At 37.8% G+C, this 21,581-nt stretch overlaps 1 protein-coding gene across 2 annotated transcripts in view; it reads right to left on the reverse strand.

Moving 5' to 3' along the window:
- Window positions 1-21,581, reverse strand: part of LOC136867368 (solute carrier family 35 member F2) — a 234,006-nt gene that overhangs the window by 43,040 nt on the left and 169,385 nt on the right. For both annotated transcript variants that reach the window (XR_010859672.2, XM_067144546.2), the window contains exons 7-8: window positions 13,700-13,803; window positions 11,686-11,726 (exon numbers count right to left, since the gene is read on the reverse strand). Coding sequence is in view for 1 of the 2 variants with exons in the window: in XM_067144546.2 (XP_067000647.2) it covers window positions 11,686-11,726; window positions 13,700-13,803 (145 nt within the window). In the remaining variant the exon portion in view is untranslated. The remainder of the gene's footprint in view (window positions 1-11,685; window positions 11,727-13,699; window positions 13,804-21,581) is intronic.

Consider the following 21,581-nt stretch of genomic DNA (forward strand, 5'->3'; position numbering starts at 1 on the left):
AGTTGAGGAGGAATGGAAGGATCTGAAAGAAAATCTAGTAATGATAACTGAGAAGGTTTGTGGACGAACCAGTGGCACAAGAAATGGAAGGAAACTCCATGGTGGAATAACAGAACAAGAACTGCTGTCCTGAACAAGAACAACATGTTCAGAAAATATTTCAAGAACCGGACTGATCATAATAAGGAACTATACAGGGTTGCTAAAAAACAAGCAAACAAAGTTGTTACAGAAGAATGAGAGAAGTGGTTGAATAAGTGGAGTGAAGAATTGAAAGAGGATGTTAATGGTAATAAGAAAATGTTATATGGGATGATGAAAAATAGAAAAAGAGATAAAGAACACTCCAAATACCTAAGAGATGATAATGAAAATCTGATCACTGAAGATGAGAAGATCAAAGAGTCTTGGAGGACTTACTTTGATGAATTACTAAATGTGAATTGCATGCGGTACAAAAAGACAGGACCGGTACTACCTCCTGCAAGTCTGCCTCTGACAACAGGTTAGAATTAACATGGAATGATGTAGAATATGCCTGGAAATACATCAAAACTGGAAAATCAGCAGGGGCTGATGAAATTAATGGAGAAATGATCAAGGCAATGGGCATTTCTGGAAAACATTGGATCTACAGACTCTTTCGTAAGATCTGGAAAGAAGGTGACAAACCAGTCGATTGGAAAACAGGCATCATAATTCCAATCTTCAAGAAAGGAGACAGAAAGTAATGTTTCAACTATAGAGTCACTTTAACATCTCAAGTTGGTAAACTTTATGAAAGAATTATAGAGTGTAAAATCAGACCCCTTATTGAAGAGAACCTCTTCGAAGAACAGTATGGATTCAGGAAGGGGAGATCAACAACTGATTTAATTTTTACAGTCCGTCAGTTAATGGAAAAATACTATGAACACAACCGAGATTTGTGGTTAGCCTTTCTGGATATCAAGAAAGCATTTGATGCAGTGAATAGAGAGAAGGTGTGGGAAGCAGTGAAGAAAATTGGAATACAGGATGACATGATTACACCGGATCAAGAATTTGTATGAAGATACCTGAAGTAAAGTCAAAACACCTGTAGGAATGACTGAAACCTTTGATATAAAATCTGGTTTAAGACAGGGTGGTGTTCTGTCTCCTCTTCTTTTCATCATAGTAATGAACGAGATTCAGAGAAAAGTTCACCAAACCATTGGAGGTAAGAAAATGAAAGTTATATTGTTCGCGGATGACATATGCTTGTGGGGAGACTCCAAAGATGATCTTCAAGCACAAATAAACTACTGGGCAGAATCTGCTAAAGAATATGGACTCATCTTCAGCCAAGAGAAAAGTGAGGTTATGGTCGTGAAGATGGAGGGGAAATAGCTACAGATGAACCATCAATTCAAATATCTTGGAAGTGTTATCTCTGATACTGGTTCTATAGATAAGGAAATTTGCCACAGAATTCAGGCAGGTAGCAACTTTTACAAAATAGTTAAAGACATAATATGGAACAAGAAACTACCAAGAAAATGTAAGAGAGTCATATATGAAACTTATTACGTACCAATCCTGACCTATGGTTGCGAAACATGGACCATGAGAAACAAAGATGTTAGCAGAATGCAGGCAGCAGAAATGAAATTTGTCCGTAGCATGATCGGCAAAACACGGAGGGACAGAGTCCGTAATGAGGAAATAACAGTGCAGCGACTGAGATGGAATGGACATATGCGACGCATGGGTGATAACAGATTACCAAAAAAAAATGTACAATCTAAAACTTGAAGACAAAAGACCAAGACTCAGGTACAAGGACATGGTGAAGATTGACATTCAACAGAGAGGACATACTTTGGAAAGCACTGAAGAAGGAGAGAAGTTCAGGGACCGCAACTGGTGGAGAAGCCTCGTTTGCCGACCCATCGCTTAAGATGGAACAACATGGGATATGTATGTATGTATGTTTAAGTGAAAAATGTTTTGTTTGGTTTTTTGTATGTATGTTTTAAGGGCAAAATGTGAAGATTTTTAGGGCTGTTGATTTTCAGCAATTTTATTATGTGAAGATAATTTTTTCCGAAAAATAGGGTCTTTACAACTTTCTAGACAGGGTGTAGTTGCATGTGCCGGGTCTGGTAGGATGCTTCGAGGAATTTCTGGTTGCATCAGAATGAAAATTTCTCTAAGCTACGCCCGGTATTTTGATCAGCAGTTTTCTCTGGGCCCTTATTAGCCAAAATAAAATCTTTTCCCATTGGCGTATGTTTAGCAATTTCACCATTTCCAGCCACTAGCCACTTGGCCAGCTCCAAGCTTGTTCCCTCTGTCTACTTGGTTTGACCAGTGAAGGGAGATGATGTCTCCTCCATCTGATGGGTCTCCCGGCCCTCCAAGGTAAGCACTATCTCCTTTTTGTTTCAGATCTTTAACTTTCAAATGTAGTTTTTAATGTTTCTTTACCTCCGGAGTTTGCCCGGGATTCGTCCCATTCGCCAAATTTAATTCCACATGACTTAGCCTGCACGGCTAGTCATATTCATTTTGTTTTAGAGGCACTTCCCTTTTCTTTTTGGTTTTGTAAATTGTATTTTATATGTAAAATTTAATTTCCCTTTTGGTTATAATGGTATAAGTACATAAACTATAATTTTCCCCTGGGTCTGCCTCTCGTAGAACAGTTTCCTCCTAACATACTCTCATTCAGGATGAGCTCCTCATTCTGAAGTGTTTTAGGAAAGGTTGCTTCCTGAATGGGCTCTGTGTTAAGATGTTAATTGTTTTCACTTTCCCTTTTTTCATTATGTCTTAACATGTAGGCATGATTTGTGAACATGTGTTACTTTTCTTAAATGTATTGGGCTAAACTATTCCTAATTTTTGTATGTTATTTAAACTCACCGCCGTGAAGCATGTATGCATCTCTCTAAATTTGCTGTTAAACTTGCTTCATTGATGGCTCCGATTGTAATGTTTTCTTATTATTATTATCATGTCCGACTCGTTGGCTGAACGGTCAGCGTACTGGCCTTCGGTTCAGAGGGTCCCGGGTTCGATTATCGGCCGGGTCGTGGATTTTAACCTTAACTGGTTAATTCCAATGGCACGGGGGCTGGGTGTATGTGTTGTCTTCATCATCATTTCATCCTCATCAAGATGCGCAGGTCGCCTACGGGTGTCAAATAGAAAGATCTGCACCTGGCGAACCGAACCCGTCCTGGGATATCCTGGCACTAAAAGCCATACGACATTTCATTATTATCATTTCAGTAAATTGTAATATGTAAATTGAATCACCACTAATTTCATTTCACCAGCAATGCCAATACCTTCTCACCGCCCGGGTAGGGTCCCAACAGTTTCCCACCTCCATTCCTTTAGTTGTCATGTTGCCTAAACTGGTAATTACATTCTGCTGCTTTTCTGCATTAATCATGCGTATGTGTTTGAGGTTATTTGATCTGGTCTGTAAATCATTATTTTTCCTTGTAACATTATTATTATTATTATTATTATTATTATTATTATTATTATTATTATTATTATTATGTTTAAACCTTTAATGCTGTGTAATCCCCGGAAGGGTTACAGTGTTTGCCTGGTGTAAATAACTCAGCTCCCTTCTTGAAATTTGCTATTACTTGTTGCACTGAAGTGAAACCACACTGTTATAATATATGCAAGCAAATATATTACATGTACATATGTCGTAAGTCAATAAGAATACACAAAGGCTAAGTCTGCAAACCATACCGCAGTCATGACAAATCAAGGTTCCCCCCCACCCCCATGGCACTACGGCCCTTGAAGGGCCTTGGCCTACCAAACGACCACTGCTCAGCCTGAAGGCCTGCAGATTACGAGTTGTTGTGTGGTGAGCATGACAAATCCTCTCGGCCGTTATTCTTGGCTTTCTAGACCAGGGCCACTATCTAACCATCAGATAGCTCCTCAATTCTAATCACGTAGGCTGAGTGGACCTCAAACCAGCCCTCAGGTCCAGGTAAAAATCCCTGACCTGGCCGGGATTCGAACCCGGGGCCTCCGCGTAAGAGGCAGGCACGCTACCCCTACGCCACGGGGCCGGCTCAAGATAAGGTTAGGTTAAACTGAATTGATCTTCATAGAGGAGGTAACGTTGCTTTCCTCTTGGGAAGAGTTCTTGCAGATTGTTCTTGCTTCTTAAACATCCTAATTGAATTCTATACATACGAACTGGACAAAATAAGACCGTATTAATAAAATGCTGCATTAGGAACACCAAATGCGTTATTGAATGTATTATTCGAACATGCCACAATTCTATTTCCCTGGTATTACCCAAGCAGATTTACAATCCTACAGAAAAAAAGAAGAAGAAAAAAGAATGCTTTACTTATACCCGCAAATGTAACACTAGTAATTTTCAAAATATGGCAGTGGCAGTACATATAATCGCGCAAGTCACGAAAATATCGTGACTACTGTACATGGTGCCAACATCCTAGATTAACAGTAACTGTAAGACACTGTACTGGCAAGTAGACACAATTGGAATTGAGGAAAAGTTCAACCTATTCAATACAAAGTATGTTGTATAAGATGTTTACAACATGTTATTTATTAGTTTAAGGTACAGTAGAATTCCATTAGTCCGGCATCTAACAGTCCGGAACGCCCGATGGTCCGGCACCATTCCAGAATTTTTTAAATGTTATTATTTTTTAATACTGATCTCTCGTGAACAGTTTGATGCATTATTTGTCGAAACCAATCGAAGTGTATTTTTTATTGTTTCAAAATTAATAGTGCAAATGTATATGATACAATCCATTTGGTATGCATTGAGTTACTTAAATATCTCTACAGTATCTCTGGAAATATTCAGCCTAGAAGGCTGTGTGCTATACTGAGTACTAGAAAGCTAACCATATGATAAAAGAAAACATATTTCAAAAATTGAATGTATGGGCCACATTCAAGAACGGATGGGAACAAGCCTTCAAAAATTGAAGCGGACAGAAGGAAAAGAGAAGTTGTAGATGGAAAGACTCTAAATGTTAAAGGAAGACATACAGATAAAAACATCGATGAACTCCGGCATTATTATGGAATGGCAATAAGAAAGAACATGTTTGAAAAGAGGAGTATGTTATTAAACTAATGATTCTGCTGATCAACATTTTACTGCAAAATGCCGTGTTACAGCTGTTTTTACTGTACGCCTTAATCTATATCATAGTAAGAAGTACCACCCGATAGTCCGGCGTTTCTGGTAATCCGGCACTGGGCCAGTCCCGAACGTGCCGGACTATCGGACTTCTACTGTACCCGTTTCGACGCCTAGTAGCGTCATCTTCAGCTTGAAGTTACAAGATGGGCAGGATACATACCACATTACTGTGTACAATGTACACGTGATGCGAAGTACAGATGATTACAATTATACATTTAAGACTAAATAAACAATAGATAAAATATGATGGAGTGATGTGATGCATTACAGGTGTTGTAGTCTAGTATGGTACATTGGTGTTGTATAATAAAAGTTGGTGAATGAGAGTGAAAATCTTGATGTATGTGATAATGGAATAAAATTAATGTCCACACTTCTGTTAATATCAATGGAGATATGTATCAAAGTCCAGTATAATGTATGATCGACAAGGCCATCTGATATTTGTTTTTAGCCGGTACACCTTAAGTTAAAAGTTGGTGAATGAGAGTAAAAATCTTTATGTATATGATGATGAAATAAAATTAATGCCCACACTTCTGTTAATATCAATGGAGATATAAGTCAAGGTCTAGTATAATGTGTGGTTGACAAGGCTATCTGATATTTGTTTTTAGCCGGTACACCTTAAGTTGGGTGGTTGAATCAGGTTGAATTTTTTTTTTTGCTATTTTGCTTTACGTCGCACTGACACAGGTATGTCTTATGGCGACGATGGGATAGGAAAGGCCTAGGAATTGGAAGGAAGCGGCCGTGGCCTTAATTAAGGTAAGTCCCGGTATTTGCCTGGTGTGAAAATGGGAAACCACGGAAAACCATCTTCAGGGCTGCCGACAGTGGGGCTCGAACTCACTATCTCCCGATTACTGGATACTGGCCGCACTTAAGCGACTGCAGCTATCGAGCTCGGTACGAGGTTGAATTTAAATTAGGGTTGTCTCAGCTCATTATAAATACTGAAGCCTAAAAAGAAAGGAAAAACTAAGTTAGTAAAGCAGATTGCTTGAAATTGATATAAAGCAAATTTGTGGCTGCATATGACGAAGTATGGGACTCACCTTGTTCAGTATACTTGTTGTATGTCGTGAGAAGATGTGTGGACTGAGCGTGAATAGGCGTGAGTTGGGTGTGTGGTAAAGGGGAGGTGGAAGGGGCAGGAGACGAGGGGGGAGGGGCAAAGGGGTGGAAGGGAGGGGAAGGAGTGGGAAGGCGGAGTTTAAGGCGGGTCAGGGGGGATGGAGTGGTGGTGGTGGTGTGCGGCGTAGGAGAGTGTTGTGCAGAGCGTGAAAGATCAATTTCTTATTCGTGGATTTAATGCCTCTAAAGACTTTGATTAAGAAGTTGAAAAGAATGTTAGGTTTTCCTGATATTTCGTTGAGGTTTAGATTGGGATTGAAAAATTGGTCTAAAAGAAAAAAAAAAAAAAGTTTTCTGTAACGTCAAGCAAAGGGCCTTTGTTTATGATCTTAAGAATTTCTAGGTCTTGTTCTATGGTACTGAAATTGTGTTTTGAGTCATGGATGTGTTGGGCTATTGCCAGAAACCTATTATACTTGATGGCATTGACATGTTTAAAGTATCTAACTTTAAAACTTCTCCCGCTCTGTCCGATGCATGAGGAAAAACAATTATTGCATTTGAAACGATAAACACCTGACTTTGTGAAAATGTCAGATTTGTTTATTGATGTGGAATTGTGCACTATTTCCATATTTCTATTGTTGGTTCTATATGAAATTTTGATATTATGTTTCTTAATGAACAACTTAAGGTGTACTGGCTAAAAACAAATATCAGATGGCCTTGTCAACCACACATTATACTGGACCTTGACTTATATCTCCATTGATATTAACAGAGGTGTGGACATTCATTTTATTTCATCATCATATACATAAAGATTTTTACACTCATTCACCAACTTTTAACTTAAGGTGTACTGGCTAAAAACAAATATCAGATGGCCTTGTCAATCATATATTATACTAGACTTTGATACATATCTCCATCGATATTAACAGAAGTGTGGACATTAATTTTATTTCATTATTACATACATCAAGATTTTTACTCTCATTCACCAACTTTTATTATACAACACCAATGTACCATACTAGACTACAACGCCTGTAATGCGTCACCTCACTACATCATATTTTATCTATTGTTTATTTAGTCTTAATTGCACAATTGTAACCATTTGAACTTCGCATTGCATGTATATTGTACACAGTAATATAGTATGTATCCTGCCCATCTTGTAAGCTGAAGATGATGCTACTAGGCGTTGAAACCAGTACTTTAAACTAATAAATAACAATTTGTAAACATCTTATACGACATATTTTGTATTGATTAGGTTGAACTTTTCCTCAATTCCAATTGTGAATCTCAGTTCAATACGGAAAAATGTTTTTAACTTATACTGGCAAGTAGAGTCGCTAAACTGTATAGTTAGCAACAATGAATGGGACAGGGAAGGGCTACGAGTGGGAAGGAAGTGGCCGTGGCCTTAATTAAGGTACAGACCTAGCATTTGTCTGGTGTGAAAATGGGAAACTACGGAAAACCACTTTCAGGGCTGCCGACAGTGGGGTTCAAACCTACTATCTCCCGAATACTGGATACTGGCCGCACTTAAGCGACTGCAGCTATCGAGCTCGGTACCTTCACTATTAACAGGGAAGAAAGACTGAGGTGGTACCCTAAGTGTATGCACTTACATGGCAGGGACTATGTTAAGGGTCTTGGCCTGCCAAGAAGACTGGTGCCCGGCAAGATGTGTGCAAATATAAGTGCGTCACTTGGTCAGCACGAAAACTTTCTCAGCTGTATTGCTCGTATTTCCCGATCGAGTTCACTGCCTCTCATATCAAACAGCTTGCCAGCCAGTCTCATGAGACTGAATGAACCCTGTTCCAGGATTAAAATCCTTGGATGCGACAGGAAACAAACCTTGGGCCTCCGGGTAAGAGGTAGACACTCTACCCTTATACCAAGAGGCTGGCATATACTCTTAAAGTACAATAGAATCTCAATAATCCGTTCAGGGACCGGACCGAGACTGACAGATTTGAGAATAGATGGATAATAGATAAAATGACAAAACAATCACTGCACTATCTGCATTCAGTTTTTCAGCCATTATGATCAACTGTTTAATAATGTAACAGAATTTTACAATTTATTGAGCCAGCCTATGCTTGGTTTGAAAGATGGATTTCCACCAAGCTTGTTGTTCATATCAACAGCTTTGGAATTATTATTGGTCTAAACAGGGTAGTCCCTTGGATGTGGGCTTGAACAAACTGCTGATACATTACAGTTTAAATAAATCATTTTCCATGAGGTTTATTGTTTTGTGAGCTTTCACATTATCAATGGCAGTTTGTATTTTCAAAACATGGCTTTCAATTTTTTTCAGCATCACATTAGAAAACACTGACTGTAGTTCACCCTATGCCATAAATTGGTGAGATACTGTAACACTTTCATCTTTCCATATATCTTTAAAAATGTCCATTTTCTGGGATAATCCCAGCACTACTTGTTTATGTTTCTCAGTCATTTTACCAGTTCAAGTTAAACTCGGGACAGCACAAAGCATAAAATAATATTGAAGTGGTACTCATAATCTGATGAAAACAACAGAGGTTATACTATGAACAATCATGCTGTACTAGTTGTAAACAATGACCGAAGCCTAAAACTGAATGCACATGCCACACTGATAGGTGAGGGAGGGGACTAATGCAATTTTAACAATATGATGGTTAACAAAAATTGGCAGCTAAAAGGGTGATGGATAGCCAAGGTTTTACTGTATTAACATAATCATGTAAAGAGTTATTACTTATTAGTTATACCCCGGTAGTACTATAATATACGGATATCAAACTATAAAACTTTAACAACAGTAAAAGCATAAAAAATAAAAACAAACAAAATTCATTAGCTCATTCACATGATCAGTGTTATCACTAACTGTTGAACATAAATATGGCATGCTATAGTATTGCAAGGTAGAACTAACACCCTTACTTGATGGTAAAAGCACTATAGTTCAGCAAGCAATGTTAGACATAAACTGAAAAACAGGAGTCCAGTACAAACATATTCAACAATAATAGACTGAACCTGAGGCATCATGGTTAAGTTTGGGTTGGAAAGACTGGGGAGAAAGGAGATGAGCTGCTTGAATAAGTGGTATGTTCCAAGCTGTCAGAGGAGAAGTGGTGTGGAACGACATTAGTAGATGAATAAGTTTGAGTGGTGTTTTCAAAAGTAGGAAAGATCATGATATAAAGATAAAGTTGGAATTCAAGAGGACAAATTGGGGCATGTATTTGTTTATAGGAAGGGGAGTTAGGGATGAAGGGGAGTTAGGGATTGGAATAATTTACCATTGGAGATGTTCAATAAATTTTCAAATTCTTTGCAATTATTTAAGAAAAGACTAGGTAAACAACAAATAGGAAATCTGCCACCTGGGCGACTGCCCTAAATGCAGATCAGTAGTGACTGATGAGTTTTGTACAGATTGTTAGTCCCTGGAAGCAAATCACAGGAAATTAAAGACTAATAATTCATGATATAGTATAGGCTTTTGGGCTTTTGCCGTGTCAAGAAAATAAGGTGAAATTCTTAACATTTCGCAGAGAACTGTACTCTGCGTCCTCAGAAGAAATCTCGATTGTCCACGAGAAAGGTTTCTTAAACAATGACACTTTGAATTTGGACATTATAACAGAAGTGGAAATAGTACATTCATTCACCACCAGATGGCCCTCAGGACGTGGCACAACGCTAGCGTTCGAAGCGGAAGCTGACCGAACCATCGCAATCAGTCTAAGCGGTTCACATAACGTGTTTTCGTAACATATACATTGAAATTGAAATAATAAATAAGGTAGTTCAACCTATTCAATACAAATAAATATGAAATGTAGTATTACATTCCTATTTAATTAAAAGCAGAAGCAGTACCGGTTTCGACCCTAATCTGGGTAATCATCTGCCAAATAAAATGCAAAAAACAATGCATAGGCAAATAAGAAATTAAAGAGTGAGTCTTTCACAAAAACAGTTGAAGAGGCAAAATATGTTAATGGGGATTGGCACTGTGCAATTTTAAATCATACAATCTAGAAGAAGTAGAAAGTCAGTCACTTATAAGAAGTAAGGTGCGATCTTCTGAATAGATTTTACGATTTAAAATTGCACAGTGCCAATCCCCATTAACATATTTTGCCTCTTCAACTGTTTTTGTGAAAGACTCACTCTTTAATTTCTTATTTGCCTATGCATTTTTGCATTTTATTCAGCTGATGATGATCCAGATTAGGGTCGAAACCGGTACCGCTTCTGCTTTTATTTATATAGGAATGTAATACTACATTTCATATTTATTTGTATTGAATGGATTGAACTACCTTATTTATTATTTCAATTTCATTGTGATACATTTCAATATGGAATATTATGAAATTTTTATCTTTAAATACATATGACATTGACAGGTGTATGGCATAGACATGAGCCTGAAATGAAACATCTGGCGACGAGGAACATACAAATTTGGAAAACACCGCGATGAAATAACAATCGTGAAGGGACAGGGAAGGAAACTACCTATGTAAATTCTTAATGGCTGGCAACCAGGTATTACTTAATTGATAGCCGGTTCAACAGGGACACATGGCTGGCAACCAGGTATTAAGAATTTACATAGGTAGTTCCTTTCCCTGTCCCTTCACTACTGTTATTTCGTCTCGGTGTTTTCCAAATTTGTACGTTCCTCTTCGCCAGATGTTTCATTCCAGGCTTGTGTCTATGCCATACACCTGTCAATGACATATGTTACGAAAACACGTCATCTGAACCGCTTAGATTGATTGCAATGGTTCGGTCAGCTTCCGCTTCGAATGCTAGCATTGTGCCACGTCCTGGGGGCCATCTGGTGGTGAATGAATGTACCATTTCCACTTCTATTATAACGTCCAAATTCAAAGTGTCATTGTTTAAGAAGCCTTTCTCGTGGACAGTCGAGATTTCTTCTGAGCACAGTTCTCTGCGAAACGTTAAGAATTTCACCTAATTTTCTTGACATGGCATAAGCCCAAAAGCCTATACTGTATCATGTCTGTAAGTACGGGCCGTGAAAGCATTAATGACAAGACTAATAATTCCTTTCCACCAAAGTATTGTTTACTTCACTTATTTTTAATCTCTTAAGGACTGTCCAACTAAATGATTTAACTTAATGCTTTATTTTTTGCAAAGAATCTAATACTTGTAGAGAAAAGCAAAACAAACAACATCATAGAGGTAGTTGATTTATTATTAAGATAAAGCAACATTATTATCAGTCACATAAAGGGTAGTGGTAGCGAAGGAGTGTTAATCACAATGATGATGGGGATAAAATGCAGAACAAAAGGTAATACAAAATAAAATTAGTAAAAAGTAATTAAGAAGTTTACCTCTCTTCCCAGATACTTCAAAGGATGGAAAAGAAACATCACTATAAAATCAAACAAAAGAATACAAAATTACTACATGTGAAATAAAGCTGAAAGAATTATTTTAAAAAAATTATAAATCATTTTAATAAACAGACAGAATTTAATAAAAATTATAATGATATGAACAATGCTATTTTTTTTTGCTATTGGCATTACGTCGCACCGACACAGATATGTCTTATGGCGACGATGGGACAGGAAAGGGCTAGGACTGGGAAGGAAGCGGCCGTGGCCTTAATTAAGGTACAGCCCCAGCATTTGCCTGGTGTGAAAATGGGAAACCACGGAAAACCATCTTCCGGGCTGCTGACAGAGGGGTTCGAATCCACTATCTCCCAGATGCAAGTTCACAGCTGTGCGCCCCTGACCGCACGGCCAACTCGCCCGGCCATCAGTTTCAGTAGAGTGAAAATAAGATATGGGTTTTATGGAATATCAAAATAATATCAATATTGCAATTAATATAAAGTTGAAAATATGTACTCAGAGCATTTTGTTATCATTAAGAAGCCTATTAGGTGATTTAATAATAATAATAATAATAATAATAATAATAATAATAATAATAATAATAATAATAATAATAATAATAATAATGATGATGATGATGATGATGATGATGATGATGATGAAAACATCTAATCATCATAATACCACTGAATTTCTCAATACCAAATATGGTAAAATCAAACATTGCATTCATTTTAAGTATCTTGGAGAGGTCATTTCCTTTAATGCATTGGAGAAAGCAGCTCTGAAATACTGGATTAAAGGTATGGAAACAGCTTTTCACCTCTGCAAACCCACTTATCAGTCCAGATCAATCTCACACAACAGTTACTGTCACTATAACACAGGTGGATGTTCTAAAGTCTTATATGTTACTGAATGCTTAGCCATCACTCACCTGGTGAGATAGAGAGGATCAAAATGAAAGAGAGGAAATTTCTAAGAAAGATCTTTGGCCCATGTCAAAATTCTGAGGGCAAATATTGCCTGAGGCTAAACGCAGAACTGCACTCTAAATTTTAAAAGCTCTCTTGTTATGAGGAAGAGCCATCTTATGTTTTATGGCCATCTGTCTCGAACTCCTAACACCAGAATATTTTGAAGAATTCTTGTTCTGCTCATGACATGGAAATATACCACTCCATGGACACCTGCAGTGAAGGAGGATCTCACCGGTATCTGAGACACTGGTTTAAGAAAGAAGTGTGTTCAGGACCTGGATACATGGGTTAAAGGATTTTCTGGCAAGAGTGAGAACACAACCTGGTGCAAAGTGGTTAAATGAGCAAAGAACTGTTTTATACATCAAAAAGTACCGTACTGGAAAAAGGCTGAAAAGTGCTAACCCTGCTAGGCCAAAAGATAGGGTAAACAACAACAACAACAACAACGATGACAATGGCAACAATAGCAACAACAATAGCAACAACAACAACAACAACAACAACAACAACAACAAAAGTTAACATCAATCTAGGTCAATTGCAATTAGTTTTAAGAGACACCAGAGTATCAAAGTTTTACCTGTGAACATGTCAGTGAACTTAATTACAAAGGTTTTGTGCATTTGTGTACTTTTAAAAGCTAACTGACTGTGCTGAGATCTAGTTACATAAATTTAAGCACGAAACAAACTGAGGTGTCTTAATATTTGTTATACTCTTATTTAAAGGCATATCACATAGAATGCATACTTGGATATGTTCTAACAAAGAGCATTTCAAAACTGAGAACATTTCAGAAGAGCATTAAAAAACCTTTTATACTTAGAGAGCATTTATATGAACAATACAATTAATAAATAGCTCAACAACAAAATACCTCAGGTTGCAAAATGCTTGAGTTTATCTTGAGTAGCTTTGAAAAACTCTGGTAAGTACAATTTCTACAAAATAAATAGGTGAAGATACCAGTGAGATGGAGACAAACATCTGTATCAAGGAATTTTGATATTAGTACTTACCTGTAACTAGTAGTTTGTTGAGATGAAATTGGAGTTTGCTTAATGGCATAAAGTAGGACACCAGTCATTGTCAAGGTGAATGATAAGAAGTAGAGGGCATGAAACTGTAAAAATAAATGAATAAAGAGGTAAGGGTATATTCCATCCGAGTATTAAAAGAGGGGGGTTATACTACAATGTTTACTAAAAAGCTTCAGAGAAATTTCAAAATAATTATAAAAATCATGTGGTTAGTTTGAACTGCTCATGAATTTGAATTTTCAGGGAAAACATTAAAAAATGTGTCATTTTAATTCTCCACACTGCCATACCAGTTTTATAGAAAAAAATATAATCAAAGGAAATTCAAGAAGGAATAACTGTACAAATAAAATTTTGAGTTAATTAATTCTAAAGTACTACTATTTTGTATCAGACCATCTGTTAATAGGTTAGGTTTTGTAATTGCAGCAGAAATGCCATCTAGTGAAGAATGGTTGCAGTAGAAGAGACCAAACATACCTCTAATGACAATGATAGCCAGCCAGTATAAGGTTTTTGATAAGTTTTAAGGGCTAAGGACATTGTAGGTATCACATTTTATTTACTTCCAGCTCTGCAATACTTGGGCATTCAAAGGCTAGGCTTTCAAACCCCTCACCTTTTATGATGCCCTTTACCCTCCTTCTTTGAGTAATTGCTTCTTCACATTTTCTTCTCATTTCAATAGTCATCTCAGTAATCTGTAGGGGCTAATGACCATGGAGTTATGCAGCTTATAAAAACAATCAAGCCAACAACAAGACCTCCTGGTGAATATGATCGTTAAGGCGTCAAGTATATATGATCTGACACAGTGGTTAGCCAGTTCGAATCCCATTGGTGGAAAAAAAAAAAAAATCACTGTGAGAATGTTGGCCGGCAGGGTAGGAGAAGTATACAATGTCTAATCACTATATTGCATGCCACGAGACTGGATTCAATCCGAAGCCTCTCTACAGTTCACATGGAGTTATTTTAGATATTTTATTCTTCCACCATCAAGTACAGAAAATGTACACTACGTATTGTCAGTATTAAGAAAAATAATCTATATACAATATCTTAGTCATAATGCCTGAGTCATTACAAAAATTATTTTAGCTATCTATATTAGGTCAGTTTTTGAAATACCTCATTCTAGATACTCTTCTACACTATAAAATGCCTTTTTCCTTAAAACTTGTGACAGTACCCTGTTAAATGCAGTATTGTCTAATGTTTGAATAGGTAGTGAGGGCGTATAACAATGCTGATGATGATTAGTCCATCAGATGGGGACATTGAGCCTTGAGCAGACCCTTTGGTGTTATTGGACAGCAGCAGGTAATGTGCCAACAATGGGTTTCACTCTCTTCCTGTCCCATCATCATCATCATCACCACCACCACCACCACCACCACCATCGTCTCACACCCAGATGAGTAGGTCACCCATGGATGTCAAACAGAAAGACCTACACCAGGCAAGCCGTACAAATCATGGGGCACTGCCGGTACTAAAAGCCCTATGCTAAATAAATAAAAAATAAAAATGCCAACAACTACCATCAATGTCGATTATGCTTGCTATTGATAGATTTGGCAATAAAAATCTATTAGTATAGTTCATGCCATAAAAATGTATCTGATGCATAAGATTGATATTGCTACACCACTGTTCACTAATCAAATAAGTAAAACCTGCCTTTAGTAGAACCTTTATGAACCAGAAAACTGTCCATATCAGAAAATTTTCCTGGTTCCATGAATTATGGTTTAATATTCATGTAAGTTTATCTGTATTTAGTGGAACCTGCCCTTCCGACCTTTTATAATAAGGTGACCAACCAGCCAACATTGTGAAATGCTAATCAAGAATGGGACCACTAGATTGAAAAGATATCGAGAATGCTGCTGTTCTAAAGTTTTAAATTTCATCGGTGTTTTTCCTTGTCACAGGTATTTCGCCTGCACGTTATCTCAGGCTTGGTTACTCAAGCTTTTTCGCTCCCGCTCCCCTCCTAGCCATTCGGTGTGCTGATGTTTCTACAAAGACAGACTTTTGGCCTGAATTTTCAACACAGGATTTCATCCTGTTTGTATTGTTATAAAACCAATATTTTGTAAACCAAGAGGTCTGCAACTTCACTATGTGCACTTATTGTTCATTTCCATCTGTATCATTCGTTTTCGTTTCTTATCTTCTTAGGCTAACACAGTTTTAAGTTTCAATTATGTTTTGTATTAACCCCTGTTTTCACTGAATTTTATCACAGCGAGTTGCTTTTTGCTCCACATGATGATGTAAATATTGTGCATTGTGCTAATATTGTTTCAGTCATGTCTCTCTTTTGTTTTTTCATTTGTTTCTTCATTATATTTTTTTTGGCATTTTTTAGCTTGTATTAATGTAAAATATTTCAACCCCCTTTTTTCACTGAAGATGGCTCAAGTGAGCTGAAACATGTTTGAATTTGATTACTCCATCTAATGATGGAATTATGTGATGTATTGAATTAGGACGATACACTCACATTTTTTACCTTTGTAAGTGGAACCTGTCTGACGTGGAAACGGAATAGTAAGAAATGGGCAAATTCATGAGAAGTTGCAGAAAAGCTCAGAAAGGAGGATTTTACCACTTCCAATGGGTGGTTGGAAAGTTTTAAAAGATGGTAGATAGATAGATAGATAATGCCTTTATTGGTGGCGAAGTTAGGGCTCAAGGCCCTCTCTTACACTTAACCACTAGATGAGTATACATATACATAACTTATAATTTCGAATACAAATAAAACAAATAATACTAATAGCAATAATAATAATAATAATGAAAGAATCCTTAATTTTAAAATACACAAAATAACGTACACTTAAATTATGTAACTGCAGTAATCCATTCATTCATCCCATTCATTCCTTCATTCACTCAACAATTATCCAGCAAGTCAGCGGGATCTACCCAGCAAAATGCTCCTGGCAAGCCACTTTGAACTTGCGATGAGAAGGATTTTCTCTAATGTTCGCAGGTAGCGAATTCCATGACCTAGACACAGATTATGAAGGAGCAGTTGTACACAGCAGTGAGGTTTATAGGTATGGCAAGAGATGAACCAGATCTTGTATTGTGTTCATGATAGGACGAGAGGTAAGAAAAAGATGAAGACAGATAGTCGGGAGTATTAGTGGAAAGAACTTTGTGCAGAAGCGATAGCATGTGAAGTTCACGGCGCTGGTGCACTCGAAGCCACGACAGCTCCTTATAATAAGGTGATATATGAGCATCATATCACAGATTAAAGATATATCTTATGCAGCTGTTCAGGCTCCAGTCCAGTTTCTTGTTACTGTCCCAGGTTATTCCAGTCAACACAGTGTCACAGTAGTCAAATATAGGTAGTATAAGAGAGCGAATTATTTGTACTTTAAATCGAACAGAGAATATATTAGCGAACCGTTTTAGGGGATATAAGCTTTTATGTACTTTATTGCATGTGCTTATCACCTGTTGAGTCCAGTTTAGAGTCTCAGTCATGATAATTCCTAAGTTGGTCACTGAAGTAGAGTAGGGTATGATTTTATTGTTTAAAATTATTGAGGGGATGTTCTGTTGCTTGAGGGAATAAAGGTTTTTACTGGTACCGATAATAATAACAACTTGAGTCTTATTTGGATTCATTAATAAACTGTTTTTATTTGCATAGTCACTAAGATGTTGAAGGTCAGAATTTATTTTAGTAATTGCAGTATCAATATCACTCGGTTTTGAATGATAGTAAATCTGTATATCATCCGCGTACACTTGCAATTTGCAGAATTTAAGAGCTTTTGATATATCATTAATTTGGATGATAAATAGCAGTGGTCTGAGAACCGACCCCTGAGGGACGCCGAGGGTCTTCCTTTGCCATCCTGAACTCAAATTTCCAACTGTTACACGTTGCCGGCGATTTTCAAGATAAGATAAAAAGAAACGAAGTGATACACTGTTAAAATTTAGTTCTCGAAGTTTCTGCAGTAGTAACTGAGGATTAACAGTGTCGAAGGCACTACTGAGATCTAATAATGTCAATACAGTCACGTCCCGTTGGTCCATTGCACGTCTGATATCATCTGTCACTCGCAGTAAAGCTGTCGCAGTGCTATGTCCTTTCCTGAAGCCGGATTGAAAGGGATTAAAGAGGGAATGCTTGGTAAGGTATTCAGTAACTTGTGTATGAACTAGACGTTCAAGCACCTTGGATAAGGGTGGTAGAATGGATACTGGACGATAATCTGAAGGAGAATCCAACTTGGAGCTCTTCGGGATGGGTCTAATTAGTGCATCTTTCCAAACATCTGGGAAAACTCCGTTTGTCAGGCAGTAGTTAAATATACGAGTTAGTATTGGCAGAACAGCTCCTAAGATATCCTTAACAAGCGATATAGGAATGTCATCATTACCTGTGGCATTAGATGTTATAGCGTATATCACACGTTTAACTTCATTCGAGCTGACATTTCTAAAAGAGAATTGCTCATACACAGGCTGCTCTTGTAACAAGGGTAGTGAATTTTCTGGGAAGGAGGTAGAGGCTATTCTTGGCCTTGCGAAATGATCATTTAAAACATCTAGCGATATGCTTGGCACATGTTGCTCTACGGCTTTACCTATACCTAACGTGCGTAATTTATTCCATTTTTGTCTCCGGCTGTTATTGTTCATCAGTTCCTGAAAGTATTTATATTTAGCATTCCTAATTAACTGCTTGGTTCTGTTTCTCAGAATCTTGTATCGCTGGAAATCATCTGTGTCATGTGTCTGTCTGTATTGTCTGTACAGTTTGTCATGACTGGCCATAGCAGATCTTATCTCGGCCGTTAGCCAGGCGGAAGAATGGCGGGTGATTCTTACCTGTTTCTTTGGTGCGTGCTTGTCAAATATTTCCAGTACCAGTGAATTGAATTTGTTTACTTTAGAGTTAATGTTCTGAAAATTACGTATACTATCCCAAGGCAAGTTATATGCATCGTAGCATAGTTTATTCCGGTCCATATGTCGTAAGTCCCGTATTGTAATGTAGCGTGGTTTGTACTTAGGTATTCGAGTAGAATAACACACGTATAGTAGGTCATGTGAAGAGATGCCAGGAGCAGGGATCTGTCCGTGCTTAATTACTTTTTGAGGTTGATTTGTCACAAGAAGATCATTAAGGTATGACTTGTGCGGTCAGAGTAATGAACATGATTAGTAGCGTTGAGGGGTAAAATTGTCATGTTTGTAGCGATAAATAAATTCAGTAGATTGTTCGCGTCACTAGTCTGCTTCAAAAGGTCAGTGTTAAAGTCGCCCATGATTATAATGTCATCGTATGCCGAGATAAGATTTGCTAATGCCTCTTCAAAATCATCAGTCTGTCTTATTTTAGGCGGCTTGTATACAATCCCTATCAATATCTTTTTATGGCAGTCTAATTCTACAAACATAAATTCCGGTTGCAGTGTAAGTCGTGGGTCAGAAGTGGAAATTATCTTACATTTCAGGTCATTTCTGTAATAAAGTAGCAGTCCACCGCCTATTTTGTCAATGCGGTCATGGCGTAATATTGAGTATCTGTCAAGGTTAGCTGTCGATGACGGCATGTCTGTACGCATCCAGCTTTCACTGATTCCAATAATATGTACATTGTTCACTTCAAAAATAGCCTGGACCTCTTCTATATGAGCTAATAATGACTGGCCATTTAGGTGACAACAATGTAACGATCGCGGGTGGCTACTGAGCTGCTCTTGCAACACAAGTCCTGTTGAAGTTGGTAGGGATGAAAGAGAAGGGGAGGGTGAGGGCTGTGGAGAGGAATGCAGGTCAATAGTATTACCGTTATACTGGTCAACAATCATATGAAAGTAAGCAGTATGAAAAACAAAAGTTAAGTAAGATGTAAAATAAGCTTACCCCAGCAACCTGGTGAGTAGATTCACTGACTTTCACAAGCACACACATACACACACACAAATATAAATTAATTATCGGTACTACACACATAATTTCTTTCTCTTAATTTCACGAGTTCATCCTACTCCCTGCAATGTTTTTTAACTGTGCCATCGTGGATATTTGAGATTTGGTTCCATCTTCTCTTAATACACAAATGTGTCCATCTTGAGTCCAGCATTTCTGCAGTCCCCATAAATCCCTTGCCTGATTAAGTATATGTTTTCTCGCACTTGTGAGGGACTCAGTTAGCATGAGCCCACTGCCCTTCAAAGCTCGCTTTGCACGCCACACTCGATCACGATCATGGTATCGTAGGAACTTTATAATGATAGGCCGATTTCCCTGTGAGACCACTTCAGCAGACGTTCTATTTCGGCGGCCTAGCCTGTGGCAGCGATCCACATCAAGAATTGAAAGTTCAACCGAAAGTTTATTTTTCAGTGTGTCCAGCATTTTAATGTAGACGTCCTCGGACGGCTGTTCCGGGACCCCATGCAATAAAAGGCAGTTCCGGCGACTGTACTGTTCGTGTTGAAGGAAGTCTGTGGACAGGCTGGAGACTTTGCTGAGGAAACATTGGCAGATTGGAGTTTAAAACTGGCTCTCTAACAAAAGGGTATGAACCCCAGCCACATAGCTAATGGTCAAGAAACCGGATTATTTTTCTGAACACTATTAGCAAAACATTATTAATGAAAGGGGAAAAATGTACAGGAGGGAAACTTTCCAAAGAGAGATTGACAGTTAAAAAAAAAATGGTTTCCTTTCCGGAGAACTTGAAAAGCTGTTAGTTATAGCAGAAGCAGCAAAACCCAGATTCTTAAAAAACATTGATTTAAAGAGTCTGTCGATTGGACATCCAATAAGAGGGCATTGATGATGTCACACCTAATGGAAGAATGATTGGTGTCATTTAACTCAAGAATGAAGCAACAAAACAGGAATGTCATTCTATTTCTTGACAATAACATATGCCATCCAGCAACATAGCTATCTAACATTAAGCTCACATGGTTCCCTCCGAATACTTCTAGTGTAACTCAGCCAATGGACCAGGGCGTCATTAATTATTTTAAGATTAATTACAGAAAAGTGATAATGGCATCATTGCTTGCAAACATGGAATCACGGCCTCTGCCACCGAACTAAGTCTGTCTCTGAGCTTGATGCTATAATTTGGATCACAGAAGCAGTGATAGGGGTGTCACCAAATACGGTACATCAGTGCTTTCTCAAAGCCAAGTTTGTCTCACACCCTGACAAAGAAACCATAATAAATGAAAATACTGATGTGCTACAACATACTCTTGAACAGTGTAATTATGGTAATGTCAGTGCAGAAGATTATGTGGTGGCATTAGAAAACAATGAAGAGTTTGTCACCTATCACATCCAAGAAAAGAAAACAGAAATTGATGGCAATGATGACAACATCAAAGATGATAAAGAAGATGGCTTACGTAATGTGAAGTCCTACCGACATGCCCTATCAGCCGTAAAGGACATTAGTCTTTTCCACTAGCGAAAAATGATGCAGAATTGTTTGACATTATTTGCCATGCCCGCATTTTAACTGAGAACCGTGCTACCAGATAGAGTTGTATCCAGCGTACAATTCTGGGTTACTGGAAGAAGTAAATGACACTATTGTACAGTATTACTATTGGTGTTATTTCTATAAAACACTAAAGAAGAAAAGGAAAAGTGGTGGGACGAGTTCATTGCCAGGCTAACAGAAGACTGTGAAAGTAATAGGAAGTTGCTTCATAAAGTAGTCAAGAATATAAGAAGTGAGCATGGCAGAATCCTTACACTGGAAACAGATGATGGGAACCTGGTGAAGACATATCAAGGTGTGACCTGTGTTGGGACGGCAAGCTGGAAATTATCGAAATCTCAACATTGT

Source organism: Anabrus simplex, chromosome 3, assembly GCF_040414725.1.
Source record: "Anabrus simplex isolate iqAnaSimp1 chromosome 3, ASM4041472v1, whole genome shotgun sequence".
Classification (NCBI taxonomy): domain Eukaryota; kingdom Metazoa; phylum Arthropoda; class Insecta; order Orthoptera; family Tettigoniidae; genus Anabrus; species Anabrus simplex.